The sequence below is a fragment of the Enhydra lutris genome, unplaced genomic scaffold (assembly GCF_002288905.1).
Source record: "Enhydra lutris kenyoni isolate GAN:26980312 unplaced genomic scaffold, ASM228890v2 scaffoldscaffold17, whole genome shotgun sequence".
In the NCBI taxonomy this organism is placed as follows: Eukaryota; Metazoa; Chordata; class Mammalia; order Carnivora; family Mustelidae; genus Enhydra; species Enhydra lutris.
In genome coordinates, this window is record NW_019154101.1 from 4,429,577 (window position 1) to 4,453,693 (window position 24,117).

The 24,117-nt window shown below is 56.1% G+C and overlaps 2 protein-coding genes across 4 annotated transcripts; both read right to left on the reverse strand.

Annotated features, from left to right (window-relative positions):
• Nucleotides 1-5,501: 5,501 nt before the first annotated feature.
• On the reverse strand, nt 5,502-15,857 carry LOC111147638 (solute carrier family 29 member 1 (Augustine blood group)). 3 transcript variants are annotated; one of them, XM_022503830.1, is made up of 14 exons: nt 15,781-15,857; nt 13,186-13,289; nt 11,926-12,008; nt 9,865-9,946; nt 9,555-9,757; nt 9,325-9,464; nt 8,882-9,016; nt 8,669-8,766; nt 8,439-8,517; nt 7,863-7,960; nt 7,507-7,615; nt 7,191-7,276; nt 6,594-6,793; nt 5,502-6,230 (listed from the first exon to the last, which is right to left on the reverse strand). In XM_022503830.1, exons 3-14 carry the CDS (start codon nt 11,952-11,954, stop codon nt 6,119-6,121), a joined length of 1,371 nt encoding a protein of 456 aa, XP_022359538.1. In that variant the 5' UTR covers nt 11,955-12,008; nt 13,186-13,289; nt 15,781-15,857; the 3' UTR covers nt 5,502-6,118. The 3 variants fall into 3 exon arrangements, with proteins under 3 accessions (XP_022359538.1, XP_022359537.1, XP_022359536.1); XM_022503829.1 differs by having other exon boundaries at nt 11,926-12,069; nt 15,781-15,856; XM_022503828.1 differs by lacking the exon at nt 15,781-15,857 and having other exon boundaries at nt 13,186-13,750.
• Nucleotides 15,858-19,903: 4,046 nt separating this feature from the next.
• Nucleotides 19,904-20,889, reverse strand: LOC111147840 (myomixer, myoblast fusion factor). The gene has a single exon (XM_022504093.1). It carries the CDS (start codon nt 20,740-20,742, stop codon nt 20,488-20,490), a length of 255 nt encoding a protein of 84 aa, XP_022359801.1. The 5' UTR covers nt 20,743-20,889; the 3' UTR covers nt 19,904-20,487.
• Between the last annotated feature and the right edge of the window lie 3,228 nt (nt 20,890-24,117).

Genomic DNA, 24,117 nt, shown 5'->3' on the forward strand with positions numbered 1-24,117 from the left:
TCACTCTCTCTCTCAAATAAATAAAATCTTGAAAAAGTTCAACAGTTCCATTTTTTTTTTAAGATTTTATTTGAGAGAGAATGAGAGAGAGAGAGAGCGAGTGCATGACAGGGGGTGGGTCAGAGGGAGAAATAGACTCCCTATTGATCAGAAAACCTGATGTGGGACTTGATCCCTGGACTCCAGGATCATGACCCAAGCAGAAGACATTTGCCTAACCAAATGAGCCACACAGGCGTCCCCATTTCCAATTATTTTTATATTATCTTTTAATTATGTTATACACATATACTACAGTGTGTATAATACTGGCTCTTTTGTATTTGAGACTTTTTTGTAAACTAGGGCATGGTAAGTAAAGTTTCCATGCATGGTTGAGAAAAATATTATTTATTGGACAAAAGTCTAAATATGTTAAATCTATTAAGTCAAGCCAGTTAATTGTGTTGCTCAAAACAAACAAAAAACACTTGGAGACTCCAGGGGATGTAGCCTGGAGAAGGCAGAAGCTGAAAGTGGGGAGATCACCCAGGGGTGGGGAAGAGGCATGGTGTTCATCTTTTCTGTGGTAGAATGATGGACTATGAGGGCTCAAGGCAGGGGAGGAGGAACACTCTGTGTCGGAGGGGGCCAAGAGCCCGTTTTAAGCATGTTATGGGGTACCAGATAAAGAATGTCCTGGAGACAGAGACTGATGGCCGAAGTCATGGGCAAGAACAGCCTTTCCCAGGCAAGTGTAGTGAAAAGGCCAGAGTTATGACCTAAGCCATTTTGAAATTGTAACTAGGGTATCTTTGGTACCTACTCTATTAATACACATATGTGTGTGTCTTGACCCTCTGAGGGTATAGTATCAGTGACCTAAAGGGGGGGTGTGAGTGAGTCCTGTGAGTGAGTCACTGTCAGGTCAGGTCTAAATTGTCTGTTGTCCTCCTCCCATGATGTACACCAGGTGTGCCTTTTTGTCTTGGGTGTTGTTCAGTGTTTCCAGGTCCCTTTGACTAAAGTAAAACTTAACCCCAAATCAGTTCAGCGCAGAGTAAATTACAGGCAGGGGAAGGTGTGGGGGGAGGAGGGGTTCTACCACAAACAACCCTGACCTACTTAACTACTCTGCCCGCCACCTGACCCGCCCCAGGCACAAGTCACTGGCCAATGCACAGTTCTCACCTGACTGGATTTCTGGGCCCGGTGCCTGTTTGGCCCACCTGTGCCCAGATAAGGCACTGGCAGGGCTGCGGCAGTGCTACTGAGTGCTTAGGAACTCACAAACAGGAGGGACTAGGGTTAGACATCAGGAAGGACCTTGCTGCTTTCACCCGGGGTGGATTACACAGGAGCTCCTGATCCTGGGAGGCTTGGGATCCTTCGGTATGTTCTGGACTGTTCTGAAGGCTAGGGAGGAAGGTACACCGGGCTCGAGTTATGGGGCGGTACTATCTATCACGAGAGGCATTGTATATCCATCCCCTTCACTGTCTGGGAGTTCTCCCCATCTCTCCGAGTCCATCTGTCTCTCTGCTTATCTGATAGGTAGAGACAGGCAGAGACTTGTATTTACCCAATGCTTTGCGGTTTACAAAATATTTTTCCACCCTTTAAGCATTCTAGCTTCAGTTTTCTGGAGTACAAGGGGCATAGCAACGGTCAGCACCGCATAGGGTTCCTGGGAGACGGGAGGCCGCGAGACACCTAAGAAGGAAGCAGGGTGGTGGATGCAAGCCAAGAGTTGCTAGCCACTGCCCGGGTCCGGAATTTCACAACCCCGAGAAAGGCGGCGCGACTGTGCCTACCCTCGCTTTCCAGACGAGCGGCTCCGAGACAGAAAATGCCTCGCTCAAGGTGACCCATCCTTAAGGGGCAGCGGAGCCGGCCTCAAGACACCCAAACCGGTCTCCCACTGGCCAGCGGTCAGGTGTGAATGGCCGCGCGGCGGCGCAGCACCCGGGACGGGCGACGTCACCACACCCGCCGCCGTGGGGCGGGGCTGAACGGACTCCTGCTCCCGTCGTCTCCCGCCCCGCGTCGCCCCACCCCGCCCCGCCCCTGTCCGGTCCTCGGGTTCTCTGCTGTCAATCGCCAGTCTGGGGCCGGTGGGGCGATTGGCCGGTGTGGAGGGAGGTGAGGTCTGGTTCTTGAAGGCGCCGGGATTGAAGCTAGGGAGAGGAGCAGGGAGCCGCTTCCGTGTGGGACGGTGAGCGCACCAGGCCACAGCTCATCCTGATTGATTCTTGGTGCCACGTGTCTCTAGGGTAATCATTTCTTGCATCCAGGTTCACCCGCAGATTCCTTAAATCACCTTAGCAAGTCTGTACATATAGGTCACCCGTTTGAAGAACAAGGATCTGGGCCGAGAGGATGCGTGGTGTTTGGCAGGCCCAAGATGGAATCCTAGGCTCTGAATGGGAACCAACCCCGAAGGCAGGCGGGGGAGAAGACCCCCACTTTGTGGGGTCCTGCTGACTCATTTAGCAGTTGCCCTGTAGCCTGGGGCCAGAATGCCAACTGGCTCACTGACAGGGAGCACCCGGCCTGCCAAGGTGATAGATGGCTCTCAGTGAGCACCTCCTCTCTTGGAGCTATGAGCCCTGCTAGGGCACTGCCATTGATGGCTTCAGGAGGGGGAACGCAGGCTCTGTTCCTGGGAGGTGCCCATCTCCACACTCACTGCCAACTTGCTCTAGAAACCAGATGGGCCTCACTGCTAGATCTACTGGCTGGCTGGTGTCTCTCAGTCTGCCACTCTTCCTGCGTGTCAAGACTCAGGTTTTAGGCAGAGCCTGCTGGCCAGAAAGCATGGCTAGCTCTTTAAAGTGATTCTGCATTTCTTGCTGATATCCAGTTTGAATCACTATCATGGTTCGACACTCTGAGTACTTGTTTTCCCCATAACTGCAATTTTCCCCTCAGGCCCCCTCTCCCCTGTTATAATGCCCTCACCGTGCTCCTTTTATATACACCTCAAAGAATAGATTCAGACCCGATCTAGCTCCTTGGCTATCCCAGAGGCTTGACTTCTATTTTTTAAGGACAACTGGTGATTTTCCTGGGGCTCTTGGCTTTTCAAAAGCTTAGAGCCCCAACACGTCACCATGTAAGATCAAACACAAGGAAGTGTCCACATTGATGTGGCCACCACCCCAGGGAGGCCAGCTGCTAAATACACAGCCTGATGCTTCAGGCAGAAATGTCACATGGGGGGCGCCTGGGTGGCTCAGTGGATTAAGCCTCTGCCTTTGGCTCAGGTCATGATCTCAGGGTCCTGGGATGGAGCCTCGCATCGGGCTCTCTGCTCACTGGGGAGCCTGCTTCCCTTCCTCTCTCTGCCTGCCTCTCTGCTTACTTGTGATCTCTCTCTGTCAAATAAATAAAATCTTTAAAAAATAAAATAAGATCTTAAAAAAAAAAAAAAAGTCACATGGAAGGTGATGACCAGCACGGTCTGGCAGAGACAGTGACACCCAGCTGATTCTCACGCTCAGTACTTCCCCACCTTACTGGAGCCAGTGCTAGGGGGCAGGGGGAGGCCTGCCTCTTACAGTGCAGGATTGCCTTCAGAGCACCTACTGTGGTCAGGAGCCATCACTGTGCTTGGGCAGGCAGGAGAGCTAGGAGCTCCAGTTCCTCGCCCCCACCTCTCCTGGCTTCAGATGAAGACTTGAGGTCAGAGAACAGAAACCAAGGTGAGACTGCATATTTGGGGCATTTGCATTAGAAAACGTTTTTGGAAAAAATACTCTAATAATTTTCCTCCACATCCATTTGAGTACGGAAAGGAGGAAAGTGACATGATCCGTTTTTCCCTCCTTCAAATCATTGCTGGGGTTGAGAGAAACCTACTTAACACCCATCTCTATCCCTTGAGCACAGGCAGTGGAAACGAGCACCACCACCCAGCTGGCTTGAGGCCTGTGAAGACTGCAGGGAGGGACAATTTTTTGAGTACGTCTGGGAGCCAGTTAAAGCACTTGTAGCCCAAAGGGTGAAAACACAAATAGAATGTAGACTCTATCTCGAAAAACAGAAGCTCTTTCTGGTAGCCCGAGTATGGTCAAGGGCAGGATAAAAGTTAGGTCACCAAGTTACAAGAGCTCTGAGGTGCAGAAGGGAAAGGAATTGTGTAAACTGGCTGTCCCTGCTGGCAGTGTTGGGATGTTAGGAAATGCTCAGCATACTCTGGAGAGAGACCAGTGGAACACTTAGTTCGGCTCTGGATTACTCTGTAGCCATGGGTGGGATGGACTGAAGGACACCTGGGCTGGAGTCCTTCTGGAAGAGCAGGCAGAAGGTGGTGGAGGGAACCCAGGGAAGAAACACAGTGCCCCTGGGAGCTGCTGGTGCCAAGGAAGGCGTCCAACAGGACTCTCAGGTTGGGGTACCATGGGCAGGTCAAGAGGGGCTAAGGGAGAGAAGACAAAAAGCACAGGTTTATTTTAGCCCCAGTGCCAAAGGGCACAGCAAAGACTGGGGCACGCTCAGGGTACCCCTGCCTGTAAATCTGCTAGGAAAGGAGTACCTTATTTTCTGCCGACCTTGGATATATATAGCTTGGTTCGATGTGTACCCTTGGAGTTCACGGACTCCAGTCCTCCGTTTATAATGATATGCTTCCCTACCCCCTGAGAACTTCAGAGCTCATCAAACAGCCCTAAAAATGTTCTAAGAGCCCTTAATGAGGCCTGAAGCCTTCAACTAAATTAAACTGAGAAACAAAAGCCCTGACAGAGATGCCAATTTGTAGCTATCTGCGGGTCAGGGACTAGGGAGCCTCCTGGGCTGTAGCCAGGGTCAGAGTGTGTGTCTGTGTGTGTGTCTGTCTCCCCACATTGGCCAGAACTCTGTTCCCACTTCTGGTCAAGAACAGTCATTTCCATGAAGGGAGATCCAACGGTATGGCTCCCTCCATGAAGCCACTTACAGTTCCATACCATCCCACCAAGTCGGAGAAGAACGGGGGGGGGGGGGGTTTCCAGGCAAGGACACACAGGCCTGTGTCCCCCAGGTGTCAGGGCAGAGTGCCAGATTGGAGAAGGGTGGTAGGGGGCGGGCAGCTGCAGCCTCTTCTTGCCTGGAGGTATGGGAGTGCAGCCAGGGGAGGGGACATTTGTGGGAGGCGGGGAGTGGGCCAGGTGTGCAGGTTTATTGCTGTGACTGAGGGGTGAGGACAGGTGAGGGTGGCAGTGAAGACCAAAGAAACTCTCTAAGCCCAGTCCTGTGAAAGAAGGAATTGAGCAGCAAAGAAAAAACGGCCTTTTTCAGTCTCCGCCAGCAGTCTGGGTGTCCTGGCTCCAGGCCTGTCCCTCCTCTGTGGCCCCAGCAGGGGGCACTGCAGCCCCTCTGAGGCTGAGAGGACTAACTGCCACCCACCCCCACCATTGGACACAGGCCCAGTGCTGGCCAGGGCTCAGCTGGGTCATGCTCATCCCCCAGATTCACACTGCCATCCTGCTGCCCTCTCTAGGGCATGGAGCTGCGGCTGGAGGACACAGGGAGCCGTGGAGGAAGGAGGAAAAAAGAAAAAGGTTTATTTTATCAGAGAGCCTCTGAAGGCACCTGGTTTCTGTTGAATATAAAAAAAGGCAGTAAAATGGCAACTGTACAGGGTGCATGACTGGTAGGAACAAGGCAGGGGGAGCAGGGGAGGGGCATGGAAATGGCGGGGGAGGAGGCACATGGGGAGAATATGGAAAGATTATCCAATGGGACCTTGGACAGACAGTCCTGGGCCCTATCCACTGCTGGTATATAGGCAGATGAACAGATAGACACACACATACACTCTCTCTCTCTGAGCCTACCAGTCTCTGCTGCCGTACTCAAGCAGGGATCAGTCAGAGCCAAGCGTGGTGATGGAGGGGGGGAGGGTGGCTGAAGGCGACTTGAGCAGATGCAGAGCCTGCGTGCCCTCCCTTGATTCTGACCCTCAGGCTCACAATGTCCCCACTGTCCATCCATAGAGGCTCCCTCCTCGGGGCCTGGACACCCAGGCCCAGAACAGGCCGTGAGAAAGCAGAAGCTGGTATAAAGAGAAAACCTCCAGACCTCCCCTGCCCATCCCTCAAGGGGAAGAAAGGCCGAAGGAGCAGGTGGTCAGTGCAGTCCTTCTGTCCATCCATGGTCACACAATATACCGCCACAGGAAGGAGAAGACAGCCCCCAGTGCAAGGCCCAGAGACAGAAAGAAGGCCATGATGGCTCCAGCTGTCTCTGCCTCAGCCGGCTTCACTTTCCTGAAGGCAGGAGGGCAAGGCTTCCTTAGAATGGCCCCAGGAACCCTCCAGCTCCCCGGCTCGCTCGCCCCCCAGAGCATCTGTGATGTGGAGACTTGCCTGAGCACAGAATTCTGCTGACAACCGTCCTACTTTCCCACCTCCAATCTGGCTTCTCTCTCTTGGGGGAATGTGTAATGGGGGCTGTCTCCCACCTTCCCACATCTCCCCCCGGGTACCCTGGGGTGCCCCGCCCTCCACCACGACCCCTTCACCTACATGCCCATCCAGGATCCGGGAGTCTCCCGGTGTCCCCTCTCCCTCCTTGGAGTGGCCACCCTAGAGCTCTAGGTCCTGCCTGATGCCACCAGGGTCCCCACTCACTTGGGCCCGAAGCACATGCAGAGACTGGCGAGGTAGCCATTGGAGAAGGCGAAGGCGGCCATGAAGATGATGAACCAGGCGTCGTGCTCGAAGACCACAGCCAGGTGGTGGCGGGGTTTGACATTGCACAGCAGCAGCAGGGGCACAAACAACATCCGGGCCAGCACCAGGCTTGGCAGCCAGTGGCTGTCCTTCCCAGGCTACGGGGGAGCAGGGGACGCCTGAGCCTGGGCTGGTCCCCAGTGCTCCACACGGGGCCCTTCGGGATCTGAATGGATCTGGTCACCCTGAGAGCGTACTGATTGTGAGGGGGCATGGCTGAGCCGTCTCGAGGGCTGGAAATGTTCTGTATCTGGACCTCCCTGGTGATTACATATGGGTGTTGGAGGGGGTGGTCAGTAACTGGTACACTGAAGACTAGCAGAACTTGCTATACATAGATTACATCTTGGTTTGGTTTTTTTCTTTCTTTCTTTTTTTCTTTTTTTTAAAAAAAAGCATGGTTCCATTACCACCATACTTTCTTGGTTCCCTTTCTGGGTCTCTGGCTGAACTCTAGCCTTGCACAGGGGCTGGGCATCTCTTTCTCCCACTTACCCAAGTAAATACAGCGGTGAGGCTCCGGCCCAACCAGTCAAAGACATTGAAAGTCAAGAAACAAGACACGGGAATGAAGTAGTCTCCTGGAAAAAGAAGAGTAGAGTCAGGGGTGGTATGAGGTCCAGAGAAACGGATTCAGCAACCCTGACCCTCACTGGGACTCAGTTTCCCCAGCTGTAAAAATGGAGGACATGTTTCCAGCCCAGGGAAGGGCAAATGGACCAGGAGAGTTTAGCCAGGGAGACAGAAGCCCATTCCCAAACCTGCTCTAGCCCCAGTCTGCCCCCATCCTGGGAGCCCACGGTGTCCTCACCCCAGGCACTGGTGCCCGCGATGCTGGACTTGACCTCAGCGGTCACGGCGGGAAATACCCCGATGGTGACCATGAAGTTGAAGCAGACGGAGAGAGCCAGGACTAAGATCTGGAGGGAAGGGACCCAGGCCCGTGTCTTCATAGCAGCTGTGCAACAAAGAACCCAGAATCCCCAGCCCCCGACACACACACACACACACACACACACACACACACACCACACAGACCAGAATCCAGGGGAGTGGCCAGTCTCAGGGAGGAAAGGGAGAGGATGGACAGTGCATGGGTTAGGAGGGGCAAAAGTAGGAGAAAAAGAGGGTAAGGGGCAGAGGGCAGAACACCCATGCCCCACATACATTTCTGAGGATGGCTCGGATAGAGTGGCCTTCGTTGGTGGGCTGAGAGCCGGGGGCTGGAACTCTGGACTCTTCTTTGTTTGCTACTGGTTCCTCTCCTGGGGTGGGGGAGGGGGGGAAAGTCCCAGGTTGTGGGAACATCAAGTTGCAGGGAGGACAAATAACAAGAGAGGACACAAACATTCCCGCAAAGGGCTGGGGTTAGCTCGGGGTGGACACCCCTTCCCCGGGGGAGAGTCATACCCTAATACCTAGCCCATACCTCTCAGACCTGTAAATCCCACCTCACAAATCCCAGGGGTCCTGACCTCTCCCAGGAACCTCAGGTCCTATTCCAAGAATCTGAAAATGCTTTCCCATTATCCTCAGACAATTCAAGGGTATCCAGCCTCTTCGCCCATTTCAGCTTTCCTAGCCTTTATTTCCTACTGCTCCCGTCATCCCTACCCCAGTTCACTTTGGCTTCTGGCTTATCACCACTAGCCAATATGGCACACTCCTTCTTGCCCTCTGCGCCCAGGCTGCCCCGTGCTAGGCAGGCCACCCTCCACCCCAGCTTCTGCAGGCTATTCTGACCTTTACTAATGAGGTCCAACTTGGTCTCCTGCTCCCCAGGCCCTTCGAGCTTGAACTGCTGGTAGTACCGATAGAATTCCTGCCAAGTGAGGGGCATAGGGGAAGTGGACTCAGAGACGGAAGATCCAGAATTCCACCCCCCTATGCCAGGTTTGGATTCCAGAACACCACTGGCTGGGAGCCCTGGACCCCACCCCACCTCCACCCCCAGACTTTCTCCACCTCCTTACCAGTCGGGGAAGGGCCAGGTAACAGATGATGGCCAGAACAATAACCCCGCAGGCAGTGATGAAGTAGCCGAAGGCACTTTCTGACAGCTCTGAGCCACCTGCGGGGAGCATGAGAAAGAGCAGAGATCGTCCCCGCTCCCCCCCCCACGCTCCCCGCCCCCCCACGACCAGACCCACAGGCAGGCAGGCAGACAGACAGGCGGCAACACTTACTGGCAATGGCACAGATCATGGCCACTGAGGCGAAGAAGCCTGCCAGGCCCTGACCACTCATGATGGGGGCAGTGTAGCTGGCGGGCAGGAGGCCAGCCAGACCGAACAGGCTGCCTTGCAGGATGGCACCGAACGCTGGAGGCATGAGGCGGGCATCAGCAGGGGAGAGGGAGCAGACTGGGACTTGCTGGCGGGGGGGCGGGGGGAGCAGGGGCCCGTGGGAACACAGGTTCCAGAGGAGTTGTGACACCAAATGGCCCTCTCTGTCCCACCCCCGAGCCCTGGTCCGCACCCACTCGGGTCTCTGGAGCCCTGATCACCCAATGGCATCCAGCCCCTCCAGGGGGAGGAAGGGGCTCTGTTCCTAGCTGACTGTGGTAGTGGGTCTGAAGGATGGGTGGGGGGATGTGGGAAGATCTCTGCTCCCTCCCAGCCCTGCTTACAGTTGATGAGAACGATCTTGACCATGGTGATGATGAAGAAGGGCACGGCATCCAGCTGCACCTTCACCAGGACGGCGGTGATCAGGAACACCAACAGGATGGCTATAAGGCTGCCCAGGATCCGAACAGACTGGGGGATCCTGCCCAGAGGCCAGGGCAGTGAGGCGCGGGGCTCAGCCCAGGGAGAGCGAGAGGTAGAGAGGGGTCAGGCCAGGGGCCCCGGCGCTCACCTCTGATGCAGGAAAGAGTTAAGGCAGGTGAAGAACAGCAGGGGCAACATGGCACATAATGTCATGACATTGTTGAAGATGGCACTGAGCGAGGTCCGCTCTGGGGAGAGCACTGTGGGGGTGGCTGAGGGCTGGGTGTCCTTGCGCAGCTCGGCAGTGACTAAGGACATATTCTGGGACTCGTCCAGGCGGTTTGTGAAATACTGTGGGGGTTGCAAGACAGAAACCTTGAGGCTTCGCTCCTGGCACTCCCAAGTACACAGCAGCCAGGCCCTACATGGCCTCTGGAACCCCATCCCCCCAGTCTCACCCTAGTGGCTGTCATGAAAAAATTCCACGGGAGCAACGTCCCCAGACCCAGCATGAAGAAGATAAGCCAGACAGCTTTGTACCTGAGGATGGGAGAGGAAAAGGGGGCCAAGTGACACACCATCCCACCCTCCTTCCCAGATCAAACCTAAAAACTCCTTCCCTCCCCAACCTTTGGGGTCTCCCGCTGTCCCAGGATACAGGCAACCGTGTTTATTTCCATGTGCCTGAGCCTTCCTATGGGTTTATGTGGAAGGAAAAGTGTTCTGGGATAGGGAAAAGGGCAGACAAGTCCATAGGAGGAGGAGGGCCAGGGAGGGACACAAGGCTGAAAGGCAAGGCCAACAGGACCTTGGTTCTCAGCCCCGAAGACTCGGGGGACCCTGCAGGCTTGGGAACCAGTGTGACCCACACATCCGGAGGTGATTTTGGAAGGCTGGGGGTGGGGGGGTGAGGGAGGAAACAGCCAAGTGTCTTCCACCCCCACGAGGCAGGCTGGAAGTGATTATGCCGTCTGGGCAGGGGCTGTGTGGCTCCCCAAAGAGGAGTTTGAGGTCAAGAAACTCCCAGACCACCCCAGACCTAGTGGGACAGGAGGGTGGGGTAACTTGGGGTGGCTGGGAAGTGAGGGAGCTGTTTTTCCCCAGTCCAGACAGAACTAGCTTTGTAGGTCACACCACACAGGGGAGGCCAGGCAATATGAGGCCACTGGACATCATGTGGGCCGCCAGGAGTAAATAAGTGCCCCCCCTCCCAGCTTTGGCTGGGGCGTTGCCCCAAAGCCCTACACCTCAGGGCTTGTGTGGGATGGGCCAGCCTCCCCCAGGCAGCCCCAGGCCTTCCCAACGTAGTCTCCAAATGTGTCTGCCATATCCTCCCCACAGCGAATGCCTGCTTTCTTGCCCCAGTGGCAGCGACAAAGCCCAGGGCAGGGAAGAAACAGATCTGGCCAGAGTGCAGGGTCTGGCCTCACACAGGAAAGGCCCGGCTGAGTGCCCGAGTGTGGCCTTCTTAGCCATTCCAATACAGTGCCCCCGACGGCCCCCGCGCCTCATCTACCCACGACCCTGAAGAACACAGCTGAGGGCTTGATTCAGAGGACCAGAATGAAGGGAGAAGCTCCTGGCCAAGGCTGCCCAGAACAGATGGTTAGAGCAGGGCTGGAGGAGGGCACCAAGGTGCACGGAGATGCGAGAGGGGTTCCAGAACTGCTACCGATCGTGAGGTTCTGACAGGACAGGCAGCCTGGGAACAGAGGAAACAGGGAGCCACCCAACTGGGGCCTGTCCTTACTAGGTCTCCTTAAATTCCCTCCCATCCAAATAAACCCCACCTCGATTTTACAGGTGGGAAATAGTCGAGGAGAGATTAAGCTACGTGCCCGAGGTCCCACAGCCAGAGGTGGCCTCGTTTGGCAGCCTTTTTGGCACAGGAGGAAGACGGGACGGGCAGGGGTGAGAGGATGTGGTTGGGGGGCCTGGGCTGAAGGAGTTTGAGACCGCAGGCAGGCAGAACTCATCAACTATCTTGGTTCCCAGATTCCTTGGAGAGCTTCAACCAAGCTACAGCCTCCTCCCGCTGCAAACACATACGCATGATCATGGTGGTGGGTCTAATTTAAAGGAGCTAATAGGTTTCAGAGGTGGGGAGTGAGCAAGGTCAGCTCAAGGACCAGGGTAGGCCAGGGTCATCTGAGGCAGAGGCTCAACGCCAGGCCGGAGGGAGAGGGCAGTTCTGCCAGATGTGCTCTGGAACGAGGGGTGCCGCCAAATATTTCCCCAGAGTGATGGGAGGAGGAGCTGGAAGCTGCTAGAGAGCTGGAGAGCAACAGTGGAAACACTGAGAGGCCAGGGAGGGGCTGCGCCGCCCACCCATCCCAGCCCTCCCCAAAGGCACCCCAGTGAAGGCACACATGGCCTCCGCCCCTCAGGCAGACCTGACTCACATTGCTTTGCCGGAAGGCCAGTCAACAGTGGAAATCCCAAATTCCAAAGGACGCAGCACCCAGCCCCCCTTGGAGACCCATGTCAGTTCCCCTGGATGCCCAGCCCAGGTTCCTTACCTGTCCTGAGGCTCGTGACTGGTTGTCATGGTGACAGCGTTCTCGGTTTTGCCTGGCTGAGAGCTCCCTCCTTCTGGCGCTTGCTGGGGGCAGAAGCAGTGTGAGGCCACGTCTTGGCCCTGCTTCCCCATAGACCTCTTTAGACTCTCGTGGGGTAGGCAGCGGGCAGGGCACAGAGCAGGTGAGCTGAAGAGTCCAGAAGGGCCCCCTCCCTGCCCAGCCCCTTGGGACTGTTCAATCTGACCCCTGTGGCCAGTGCTGTGGGGCCCCCTGCCTGCTCAGGCTCTACCTGGCTCCCAGCCTGGCCACCGCTATTTTTATCCAGCAGCCGAAGCAGTTTGTAAGCTGGGAAACAGGAGTGTGGCGAGCAGGAGAGGAGGAGGAGGAGGAAGTATGAGCGAGAGGGAGGGAAGGCCTGGCAAAGAAGGAAGGGAAGAGGATGAGAGGGGTCAGGGACTGCAATGATAATGGAAGGGAAGGAGAGACAGGAGGAGGGAAACAGGAGTCAGAGCAAAGAGGGCGAGGGGAGGAGGGAGGGCACAAAACAAACATTCACCGCAGCTGCTGCTGCTACAGCAGCAGCAGCAGAACCTCGAGCCTGTAGGGAAAGAGGACTGAAGCCAGAGATGCCTCTCCCCAGCCCTTCTCTGCAAGTCTGACCTTCACACCTTCTGGGGGGGGGCCTGCAGTCACGGCAAGACTGGGCTCTGGGGTTCCTGTGCCCTCCTGGAGGGACCCCAGACTCCAGCCTCTCTGCAGAGGGCACTTTAACCTTCCTTTTTTGTCACTGCCCAAGGGTTTCCTAGTTCCTGGCCAGGTTTCTAGGAAAACATTTCACTACCATGTGGGGACACAGCCCTTCCCACAACTAAGCCTGCCCCTCCCCCTCGTCCCCAGTCCTGGCCCCAGGGTCACCCCATCCCCCCTTGGTTCCTCTCTGACTCACTCCCAGGCCCCTGTCCTCTTCCCCTTTCTGAGAGCAAACTTGAAGGGAAGATTGGAGGAGCAGGGGCACAGGCCTGACCTAAAGCTCCTAGCCTCCCTCCTCAGTATCCCCTCTCCTGCTTCCCACTCGTGTAGGAGAGGCACCCTGGCACCAGATGAGACAGCTTTCCCTATGGGTAGCACAGCAAACTAGGCAGGCGTGTGCTGGCGCATCCCCCACGTGCGGGCCTAGCTCTGGAGCCAGGTCTGCTGTTCAGGGTGAGGCCTGCTTCCCCAACCACCTGGGCCTGGGCCTAGGTCTGGGCCAGCACTCACCAGATGCCCAGACTTGCCAGCAGAAGGCTCAGAGGGGCCTGGGCAGTCCTTGGGAGGTAGTCCTAGCTCAGGCTCCGGCAGCAGGCCTTGTCCATGGGCTCCCCCTGGGTAAGGGTCCAGAATGAATAAAGTGGCAGAGGGCGGATGCGGAGAGAACCCCGCAGGCCTTGCTGTGGGAGGGATCGGCCTCATTCTGAGAAATCTCTTACGCACACACAACCAGGAGATAAAAACTGCTCCTGTAGCAAGCCTGGGAGATAAGAGACCCAGCAGCCTCAGCAGGGGAGCTGAGGGGGTGGGGCAATCGCAGGTACAGCCCGTGCTCCAGGTCCCAGCCTGAAGACGGGCAGATGTGGACACGTACCACCAGGGATCCCCCAACATCCTCAGGGGGCTTTTTTCTTCCCCTCCCCATAATTCTTCTCAAGCCCTCCCTGAATGAACTCCAGACTCTCCAAAGGCCTTCCTCAGCCCCCCAGCCCATGCGTGGGTTGTAGGGTGTTGCAGGGTGGGGACAGGAGAAGCACACCTACACACCTCCCGAATTGGCAGAGGGTTTCTTCATTCATCTTTTTTTTTTTTTTTTAAGATTTTATTTATTTGACAGAGAGAGACACAGTGAGAGAAGGAACACAAGCAGGGGGAGTGGGAGAGGGAGAAGCAGGCTCCCCGCTCAGCAGGGAGCTGGACGCAGGGCTCCATCCCAGGACCCAGGGATCATGACCCTTAATGACTGAGCCACCCACGTGCCCCCCATTCATCTTTTCAACAAATATTGACTGAGCATCTCTGCAAGCTAGCCAGGCACTGTTCTAGTCACTGGGCGGGGGCAGACAGAATGGCAACAACAGTTTTTATGTTTTTAAGAAGGATAGGGGCAAGACGGATCTACCCTCGGGGGTTGCCAGAGAAGGCTCAGGACTCAGATTTTCTATTAGGTAGCAGGGAAGGGAACTCCCAGCTTCACACCTCAGCACACCCCATGCTCCACACACACACACACACACACACACACACACACACACACACACGGAAGGGAACTCCCAGCTTCACACCTCAGCACACCCCATGCTACACACACACACACACACACACACACACACACACACACGCCCCCACAGGCAAGATTCCTGGCAGTAAGTAAAAGAACTGGTATAGCTTCAACCCATATGGGAGCTGGGGTGGAGAGAATAGAGTATCTCCCCTTCCTTAGCAAAATCTGCCTTAGGCTGAACAAAGTATTCATTTCAGCCCTCTACCCCTGCTACCCTACCATGTTCTGTTCGCAGCCATCCCCACCTCTGTCCTGGGCACAGTGCAACTCCAGGGGAGCCTCTATCCCCTGCCCACATCCTGACATTCAGCAGGCCAGCCCAGGTATTTTGTTCTTGCCTGCCTTTGCCCAGCAGCAACCAGGGATTTGATACCAGCTCAGAGCCATCTGGTGGCCCTCTAGCTATGCCCCAGCATGCCTGCCAGGATGGGGCTCTGAAAGTAACCACTGGACTGAGCACCTCCCCACCCTGAGGCCCCCAGCACCTCTCATGCGCCCCAGCTCTAGACACACTTCTGTGGTAGCATCAAATTCTCTACTCCCTGGGGTTGCCTGTGGGGCCAGCCACCACCTGCTCCCCTCTTGCCCTAACGACCACACATAAGCTAGTACTAAATTGTCTCCACTGAACAGAAGCTGAGGTTCAGAGAGGTTGAGTCACTTGTGTAAGGTTGCAGAGCTAGTGAATGGGTGCGCTGGAATTCCAACTCAATGGGCAGCTTATTCTAGCCTCCTTCTGGGTTGGAGAGGTAGGTATAAAGGCTGCTTCTCAGCTAGCCCTGTATCTTGGGAGATGAGCGAAAAAACAGGGTGGGGAGACTGAGGTCATCTCCAGTCTGACAAGAGCTTCATGTGTAAGGCATCCCCCACTCCCCATAACACACACATCCCAGCACGGAGAGCTCAACAGGCAGGACAAGTGGGAGGTTACCAAGAGGAATAGGCAAACGGATCGCCCTGGGAAGCGTGATGGGCAGGGCTTCACCCACCTCACCCACCACTACTCTCTCCCTAAGAAGGAAAGCAGGGGTTCTGAGTTAAGGAAGAGTCCTCTCTGGGAGTAAATGAGGACGAGCCCAGGAAGGGGAGGCCAGGAACAGACAACTCTTTCACCTCCAAGACGCCGGCCCGCATCTCCATTCCCCCCCACCCAGTGCCGTTACCGGCGCGGCCCCTCTCCTGTACCGGCAAGATCCATCGAGATTACCCATTCATTCGCCCGCCCCTTGCAAAGGTCAGCTCGGCGACCGCCGGTTTCAGGCCCAGGAGCCAGGTGGCCCACGCCCCGCTCGGGTCCCAATCTCCGCAGAGTCCCCACACGCCCTGGCCCTGGCGCGCCACGCAGCGCGGCTCCGCACGCTCGGCGCGGGGGAAGCAGGGCCCCCACGCGGCGTTCCCTCTGCGCGTAGCGTAGCGGCCAGGCCCGGCCTCCCTGCCCTCGTGGCGGCGGGAAGAGGCGCCTTCCACGCCGGCGGTTCCTGGACTCCCATCCGGTCCCCGACCCCCGACCCCCGACCCCCGACCCCCGACCCGGGCAGCACCTGCTAGCAAAGAGTCCTACCGCGCCGAGATCCGCGCGCCCTCTCTGCAGCTTCCCGCGCCCGCCGGAGCACATTCAAACCCGCCCTCCGCTGAGCCCGCCCCGGCCCGCCGCCGCTGCTCGCTCCCCCCACCACCCGCCGCTGCCGCTTCCCCTACGCCCCGCCCGCACCGCCGCGGCCCCGCCCCAGCTACGCCCCCCCAGCGGCGCCGGATGCGAGCCCCCCCGCCAACCCCTTCCCGGGGCCGCCGCGCCCACACCTCGCCTTACTTTTGAAGACAGGACCTCAGGGCCGTGCCACACCAAACCCTGCCCCGTTATGGGGAACCCGGGGCTGGAGGGGTATCATCCCTAGTGTGCTCCGCGCTGGGGGTTCAGAAACTCCTACTGTCCCTGCACCCAACCCTCTGCCCAAGAGCGGGGCGGACTCCCCTCCCAGATACCCCGCTACTTTCTCCATGGTACCTTTTCCCTTTCCAGCGCCCACGACCTTTACTGCCACTTTCTGCCATTCGCACCTACCCTCTGCTCTCCCAACCCCCACACCAAAGGACCTCTCTGCGCAATCAGTACAGTCAGTGACCTGAGTCATGAGTTTTCCTACCTCTAACACACACACACAAGCACCACACCAACCTCAACTGGAACTTGGAGGGGAGTGCATGTCTTGCGGTGGGTGGTGGGTGGGGTAGAGGCACACACAGGTCTGTAGGCCCCTCCAGATTCACTCTTTCTAAACCCAGAACTTTGGAAGAGCTGAGAAACAGCTGGAGATGGTAAGAGAAAAAGCCCCCAACAGCCTTCCCTCCTGAGTGAATCCTATGTCCTCAGAGGAAGAGGCCAAGCCTTGCTGAGTCCCACATCCTCCCTGGGCTAAGGTGGGAGGGGGTGGGCATGCTGAGGACTGGTCAGCCCTTCTTGCACCTCCAAGGCAGGGGGGAATGATTCCCCTCTTTTTGGTTGGCCGGTAAGTTGGGGGGAGGGGAGGGCCCCCATAGCAGCCCTCAGTGGTGGAGGATAACACAATGGCTGGTGGGGTGTGAAGACAGAAAGTCCAACCCAGGGCCAACACCCCACCTCGCCCCAACTACCCAAGAGACCTGTCCCCTGGAGAAGCCATGGGCACTAATTAGCAATTAGCAGGGGGCGCTGAGGTGGCTCAGTCTATAAGCCCCTGTCTTCCGGTCAGGTCATGATCCTAGGGTCATGGGATGAAGTCCCTCCTTGGGCTCTCTGCTCAGCAGGGAGTCTGCTTCTCCTACTCCCTCCCTCTCAAATAAGTAAATAAATACCCCCCCCAAAAAACCCACCCAACCAATTAGCCTTACTACCATCAAGGATAAGGCAGAGTCATACTCTCCTGCCAGGAAACAGACTGGGCCCTGAAGGGAGGGGCAGTTTTTCTACTTGGGATCAGTGGACTGTCCCCAAGCTACTCCACAAGGGGTGTTCTCAGCCTTCCGGCTCTTCCCACAGAGACATGACACACTATCACCCTCCAGCCTTAACCAAACAGAGGGCAGGAAGAGGGGTACGGGTGGTATTTTTTTAGGCACTGCCCCACGACTCGAGGGCAGCTTCATGTCTGGGTCTCCCCACCCCCATTCCCATCCTGTGTTTGTCCAGTCTCTCCCTCTTCCTTGGCCCCGGTCTCTCTCCCCACCTTCATTTCCCGCTTTGGGCCCGTGGGGGTGGCAGGCCTACGTGGTCAGACAGATCTGCCCAGCATGGCCAGGCCGGTGGCCAGTGGCTGGGGTTGTGTGCAGAGGGGGCTGGAGAGGGAAAGAAACTGGAGGGAAGTGGTGAGGGTCCCAGGCCAGACAGGGGAAGGTTGTTTCCTCTCCCCACCCCTGTGGAGGCCTGGCCTGCTCACTAGATGACAATAGGCAGGACTGTTACGGCTGGAGAGAAGCCCATCTGGCATTCACCCTGCCTGGGCCCCCTGCCAGCATCCACGCCCCTTAGGAGCCCTTCCCTGCCCAGAGATGGTTGCTGGGTGCCAGGGCCCTCTGCTGGACAGCCGCAGGGCCTCAACTCACACCAGCCTGTGCCCTGAGTTTTTCTGGCCAGGCCCCACCAGTCCTGTCACCCTCAGCCCTGGCTTATGTCTTTCTCCCTCAGGTCCCTGGCACAGTGGTAGGGTGAAAAGGGCTGATCCAGCTGCACCCCTGCCCTCTCCCCATTCCCCACTCTATTTGAGACTGTCCCTTGTCCCAGACTCCCTCCTCCTTATTCTAGGCCACAAGCCGCCCCACCTCACATTCGGTCGACTCTCCACAGCCTGTGTCTATCTGTGTTTGGCTTGGCTTGGCTATTTGTCACCAGCACCTGCCTTATGACTGTGCATTCTCATTTTGTTCCTGACTCTGTGTCCATGGCCTCGTGGCAGGGCTGGGACTAGGGAGAGGCCAATGAGGCACTTGCCTGCATTGCAAATTTTAAGGGGACACCAAAAAATTTAGAGATCAAGATAAATAATATTTTACTGAGATTTTTTTTTTTAAATCAAAGTAAATGCAAAAAAGTGATATGATGAACAAAACACCCACATTTAAAATAAAGACAGGATCCAGCCGTCCCAGGACCGGACTCATCTCACTTCCCTCACTTTCCTGGTGGGTGTGTACTCGAGGGTGAGAATGAGGGTCAGGGTCCAAGACTTGAGGTTCACTCCGTCCGGGCTTGGTCTTCCCAGAGTAATTTCCCAGAACTCTGCCTCTACCTTTTGCTCCGGGCATGTCTCTTACCTTGGAGGAATCTGTATATGGTTGGGGGGGTGCAGCGGGGGTGGAGGAGTTGGGGGGTGACTTCCAATGTCTGATAAAAGCATCCACTCCGCGGGAAACCGCAGAGGCCGACCCCGCGTATATCCCCACCCCAACCCAATTAGGGACCCTAACCCCACCTCTCTCCGCCCGTCCCCGCGGGGCGCGTGGGAACCGCGCAGCCCCCGCCCCACCGCCCAGCGGCCGCCTCTGCTCCCCGCGCACCTGCCGGATATGCAGGAGGAGGACGGAACACCCCCCGCCCCCTGTCCCCGACCTGGCCTTCTCACCTCGGGGCTGGGGCCATGGCGGGAGCTCGCAGCCCGCACTGGGTCTAACCGGTCTCCAATGCCGCTGCCGGAGGGAGAGGGGCCGCAACCGGTTACGCCGGCGCCCGCCCCGCGCTCGGTGACCCGCTCTGTCCCGCCCCGCGCCGCTCGGGAGCGAGGAGCGCTTTGGGAGGCCGGCGGCATGGAAGGCCGGGATCAGACTGCAGAGAAGGTGCTCGTGACCCCGGAGGGGAACGGCGTTAGGGGACCACGAGCTGGAACCCCCTTCATTCTGCCCCTTCCCCCAGGTGGCCTTCCCGAGAGGGTCGAGCACGTGCACTGGCTTTGGTGGACGCCTGGAGGAAGCAGATGGTGCCAAAGGGTGGCCGGGCTGGGGTTTGGCGGAAAGCCCCTCGGGGCTTGGGGAGAATGGGGGGCGGTGCGCGGTTCTGGCCTCGCTTCTCCCCCCCCCTCCCCCGGGGCCGAGCTTCTGAACGGTGCGGGCTCGGGATGGGGGTCCTGAAAGAGGCCCACATCCCTCATTTCCCCACTCTGAACCTACAGCCCAAGACTCCTGGAGGGAGGGAGGACTATTGTTTGGGAACAATAAGCAAATTATCCGGAGGCTGAGTGCAAATGAATCTGACAACTCTCGTTTGACCCCTTAGGAGCTGCTCTTTGGGGAGGCGGAAATAATGGGGCGAAGGCCTCTGAACACTTCCACCCAACTCCATCTCTTCAGGGACACAGTGCCCCTCGGGGGAAGCATTTCTACACTGCTCCCCTGGGTGGCTGCCCGTGGGGTCTCTTAGCAAACAAATCTCCCTCTTCCCACACCACTGGGTGAGAAGAATCTCCAAACTGACTCAGGAACTTGGCGTTCTTCTCCTTACCTTGAGCTGGCTAGCCAGACCTCCAAATCGGACCCAAGACTGCTGGGTCACAGTGTGACATACTGACTGAAGTTACACAAGAGAAACAACCTCCAGGAGATGAGGACTGTGGGACAATGGGATAGGAAGCAAAAGGAACTCTTGAGTGGTTTCCCCACCCCCGCCCCCTCTCCACCTCCTCCCCCACCCTCTGGCCACCTTAGACTCTCTCCCTAGGTAGGAGCCTAGGAACTGCGCAGGTGACAGGACTTTCAATGGCATCCCAAGAACTCCAATCAACAAATGTTTATTGAGCACCTGCTGCATGCTGGGCCTTGGGGCAAGACTGCCTCCCTAGGCAACCAAGGTCCTATTACTTTAAGGTAAATCCTGAGTCTGGAAGACAAACCGTCTGGGTTAAAATCTTGCCTCTCAAATACATTGTCATTTTTGCCTGTGTAAGCTCTGTCCCTCCCTGGACCCCATGTCACCATTTGAGGCTGGGGGAGGAGAGTCACTTCCTCCATTCCCTAGAACCAGATGTGAGTAGGAAAGGTGTCCTTGGAGGAGGAATTCAGGGAGGGGGTAATGATCAGTTTTATGCCCGCTAGATGCTGGGTATCCTTGCAGTCATTCCTGCTGGCAGTGGGGAGGCATTGCCGGTCAGACCCTTCTTGTGCTCAGTCCCCCCCGCACCGTGTCTTCCGCACACTGGGTAGGCTGCGCTGTGTGACGGTGCTGGGACTCTCATGCTCCAAAAGAAGGGCTTTCGATGATACAGCCAATGTCAGGGATCGCGGCCTCATTTGAGGGGAGCTAGCCTCTCCCGCCTCTCCTGGCCGGCCACTCTGGAGGCCTCCTCCGCGTCAGGTGGGTGTCTCTGGCTGAGGATGAACAACACACAGCCCAGCAAAGCCTCGCGAACATCCTGTGAGCCTAGGCGGCGGGCCAGTCGGCGCAGCAGGGGCAGGAAGTGCCGGCGGGCCAGGCGGGCAGCAGGCAGCAGCAGGCGGGACAGCAGTGTTCGCAGCAGCAGTGGGAGCAGTGGAGCGGGCATGGCTGGGTCAGTGACTGTGAAGGCAATCCAGACTCTAGGCTTGCCCCTTTCCTGCTCCAACCTCACCTGGCGTAAAACTTGGGGTTTGCAGGCTCCCCCCTATGCCACTTCAGTTTCTACCCTTATGCTCCCCTCCACCTCGATTTATGGGTCATTTTGGCTTTCCAGAGGCCCTTTCTCTTAGCAAGGTAGCTGGGGCAGGAGGATTCTTACCACAGCGCCGATGAAGACACCAAGCCAAGGGGAGAGTAAAGTTGAGACTAGGACTTAGAGTTTGCCCTTCCCAGCCTCCAGGGGCTCCTACTGTTCACTAGATTTCCACCCCCCCAACTCCTTTAGCCAGTCTCCTTCCATCCCCCACCCCATTCACACCCTCAGGCTCCCTGGCATTCCCCAACTCTTCTCAATCCTGTAGGATTTCTTCCATCCCCAGGCAATTGTAAGTTTTCTTCTGAGGCCCCCTGATCCACCCTGACCTGACACTTCCAACCCCCCCAATCCCGCACACCCACCGATCAGCAGTAGCTCTCACCAGTCAGAACCGTGGTTCAGAATGAATCTCTGGCTGAATTTGCCTGCAGGGACACTGCTGTGTCACCGGACACTACAAGACTGCCCCCACTGAGCTCAGTCCACCCTAGGATAGCTGCCCTGGGTGGGGGGAGCCACGAAGAGACAGCTGTGTTCTGGCTCCTGGTATATTGAGGGGCGGAGGCAGCTAGGCTAGAAGAAGTGGAAGGAACAGATGCAGGAATTCTTCCCGCTGGGTACAGAACCCAGACTGCACTTTCTAAGGGTATGACCTTAGGCACAACGATTCTTCTGGTTTCTAGTCCCATCTGTTAACTCAGTCTATTAACTCAGTAAGTGGGAGTTAACGGGCAGAGGGAACTGGAATGGAGCGATGTGAGAGACCCACTTGCCCAAACCGCAGAAGCAGGAAGGCTGCAGGCTAGAGACTCTGGCCAAGAGGGGCCTGCACAGGGAGAACAGGACCTGTGGGCTGTCTCCTGCGGGTAGAGGAGTGGGGTCACCGTCCATCGGGTAGCTGGGCCCAGTTGGACACAGCAGGGTGGCACTCCCACTCAGGTCAGAAAGAGGGAGACCCATTTTAGGACCCTCTTTACCCACTTTTGCCCCAAGATTAAGTGAAGTTCCCAGAGATATCTTGATACAGAGACAGCCTGGGTTGGTTTTGTTTTTAAATACCTCATCCTCCTACTTCCTAAAATGGGTCTACTTTTGGCCTTTCTGGACTCAGAAGAGATAATGGCCATCAAAGTGTTTTGGAAGCTTTATATCTTCGAGAATAACATTTATCCACATCCCACCGCCAGTCTCCATTAGTACCATGACTTGTCTAAAACTGTCAAAGACCTTGAAGAAAAAAAACAAATATCAAACATGCCTGTCCCACTTCTGCCTGGAGGAAGCAGGGGAGAGGAGCTAGAGCACAGATTTATCGACATAGTGTTCCTCTCCTTCCGGGTGCTTCCCTAGCAGATGTGTTGGCCATGGGCCATCCCTGGAGCATGGGCGGGACATACACTGAGTCTGCACATGTGCCAATCCTGTGAATTCATTGCCATTATTATAACCATTGTAAAGACGAGGATACCGAGGTCCAGAGTGGTAAACCAACGTACCCAGAGTCATGCAGCAGATAAATGAACGGCATGATCTCCACCCAGACCTGCCCCTCCCTCAGGCCTTCGGATCTCTGTAAGTGGCAACTGCCACTTTCTAGTTCCTCTGGCCAAAATCTTGGACGTTCTCTTGACTTCTCTCTTCCCATCATGGTTCACTACCCATATTAGTAAATCCTGGTAACTACTTTCAAAATATTCAAAATCTCACTACCTCACTGCTGTCGCCATGACTGCTCTTGTCTGAGCATTCATCATTCCTCACCTGAATTATTGTAGTAGCCTTTTAACTGGGGTTCCCATTTCCCCTTTCCACACCTGTTTCTCTTTTCCATATAGAGACCAGAATGGTCTTTATGAAACATGAATCACATCCTGCCTTCCTTCTGCATAAACTATCCAGGGGCTCCCATCTCACTCAGAGTTAAAGCCAAAGCCTTTCATTATGACCTACAAGGCCTTGGTGGTCTGACCTCCCTTAGCATTCTGACTCAACTTCTATCCTGTCTCTGTCATTCTGCTCCAGCCACACTGGATTCTTTGCTTTTCCTTAACTGTGTCAGATATATTTTCTTTTTCTTTTTAAAGGATTTTATTTATTTATTTATTTGACAGACAGAGATCACAAGTAGGCAGAGAGGCAGGCAGAGAGTTGGGGTGGGGGGGAAGCAAGCTCTCTGCTGAGCAGAGAACCCGATGCTGGACTCAATCCCAGGACCCTGAGATCATGACCTGAGCAGAGGGCAGAGGCTTTAACCCACTGAGCTACGGAGGCGCCCCTGTGTCAGATATATTTTCTGCCTCAGGGCCTTTGCACCTACTGTTGCTCCTTTGCACAAGGCTCTTTCTCCAGGTATTCACCTGGCTCTACCTCTTACTTCCTTAAGTCTTTGCCCGTATGTTACCTATCCATCCTGTTTAAAATTATACTCCTCCAACCCATCTCCTCTGTCTCCTCCCCATCCAAACCTGTTTTACTTATCTCCACAGCAAGTCATTATCTGACATGCTATATATTTTATTTTACTTCCTTGTCTTGTTGCTTAACTGCCTCCCCCACAAGACTGTAGGGACTTACCTCTGTTTTAACTGCTGCCGTGTCCTCAGTGCTTAGCAATAAGCAATGTAAGAATAGATCAGTTAGAGGTTCTGTGATGTGACCCAGACTCAGGTCTGCTTGTCCAGAGCCTGTGCGGCAGATCCCCAGAGCTCCATTGATCTGAATACACTCCTAAGATGTGAGAACCGTACTTGCTATAACAGCTAGAGAGCCTTTGGGAGAGGGGGAACCGGCCATAGGAACCCAAGGAAGAGGAAGTCAGACCTCAGTGGTTCCCTCTGCGACCCCCTGAAGTGTGTAATTTTGAGGGCACCATGGAGTCCCAACCAAGCACTGGCTCACATAAGCCACTGCTGTGACCCCTCCAACCTCAGTTTCCACAGCTGTGAGATCCCTGGACCCTGGACCTGGAACCTGAGGCTTGCCCCATCCCCCATCCTCCATCCCCACCACCCCTCCCCCACCCCAGCAGAGTGAGGGGATCCAGGGCCTGGGCTAGTGAGGCAAGTAAGGGAAACAGGATGTTGTCTCTGGTAACAATGGGGAACCCCGCAGCGGCGGGGGGGGGGGGGGTGGTGGCGGGGAAGCAGCTGCCTCCACCTGGGTGGGTCTAGTCACAGTTTACTGTCAACCCCCTTACCCCCTTGGGATTAACTCCCCTGTCCACCT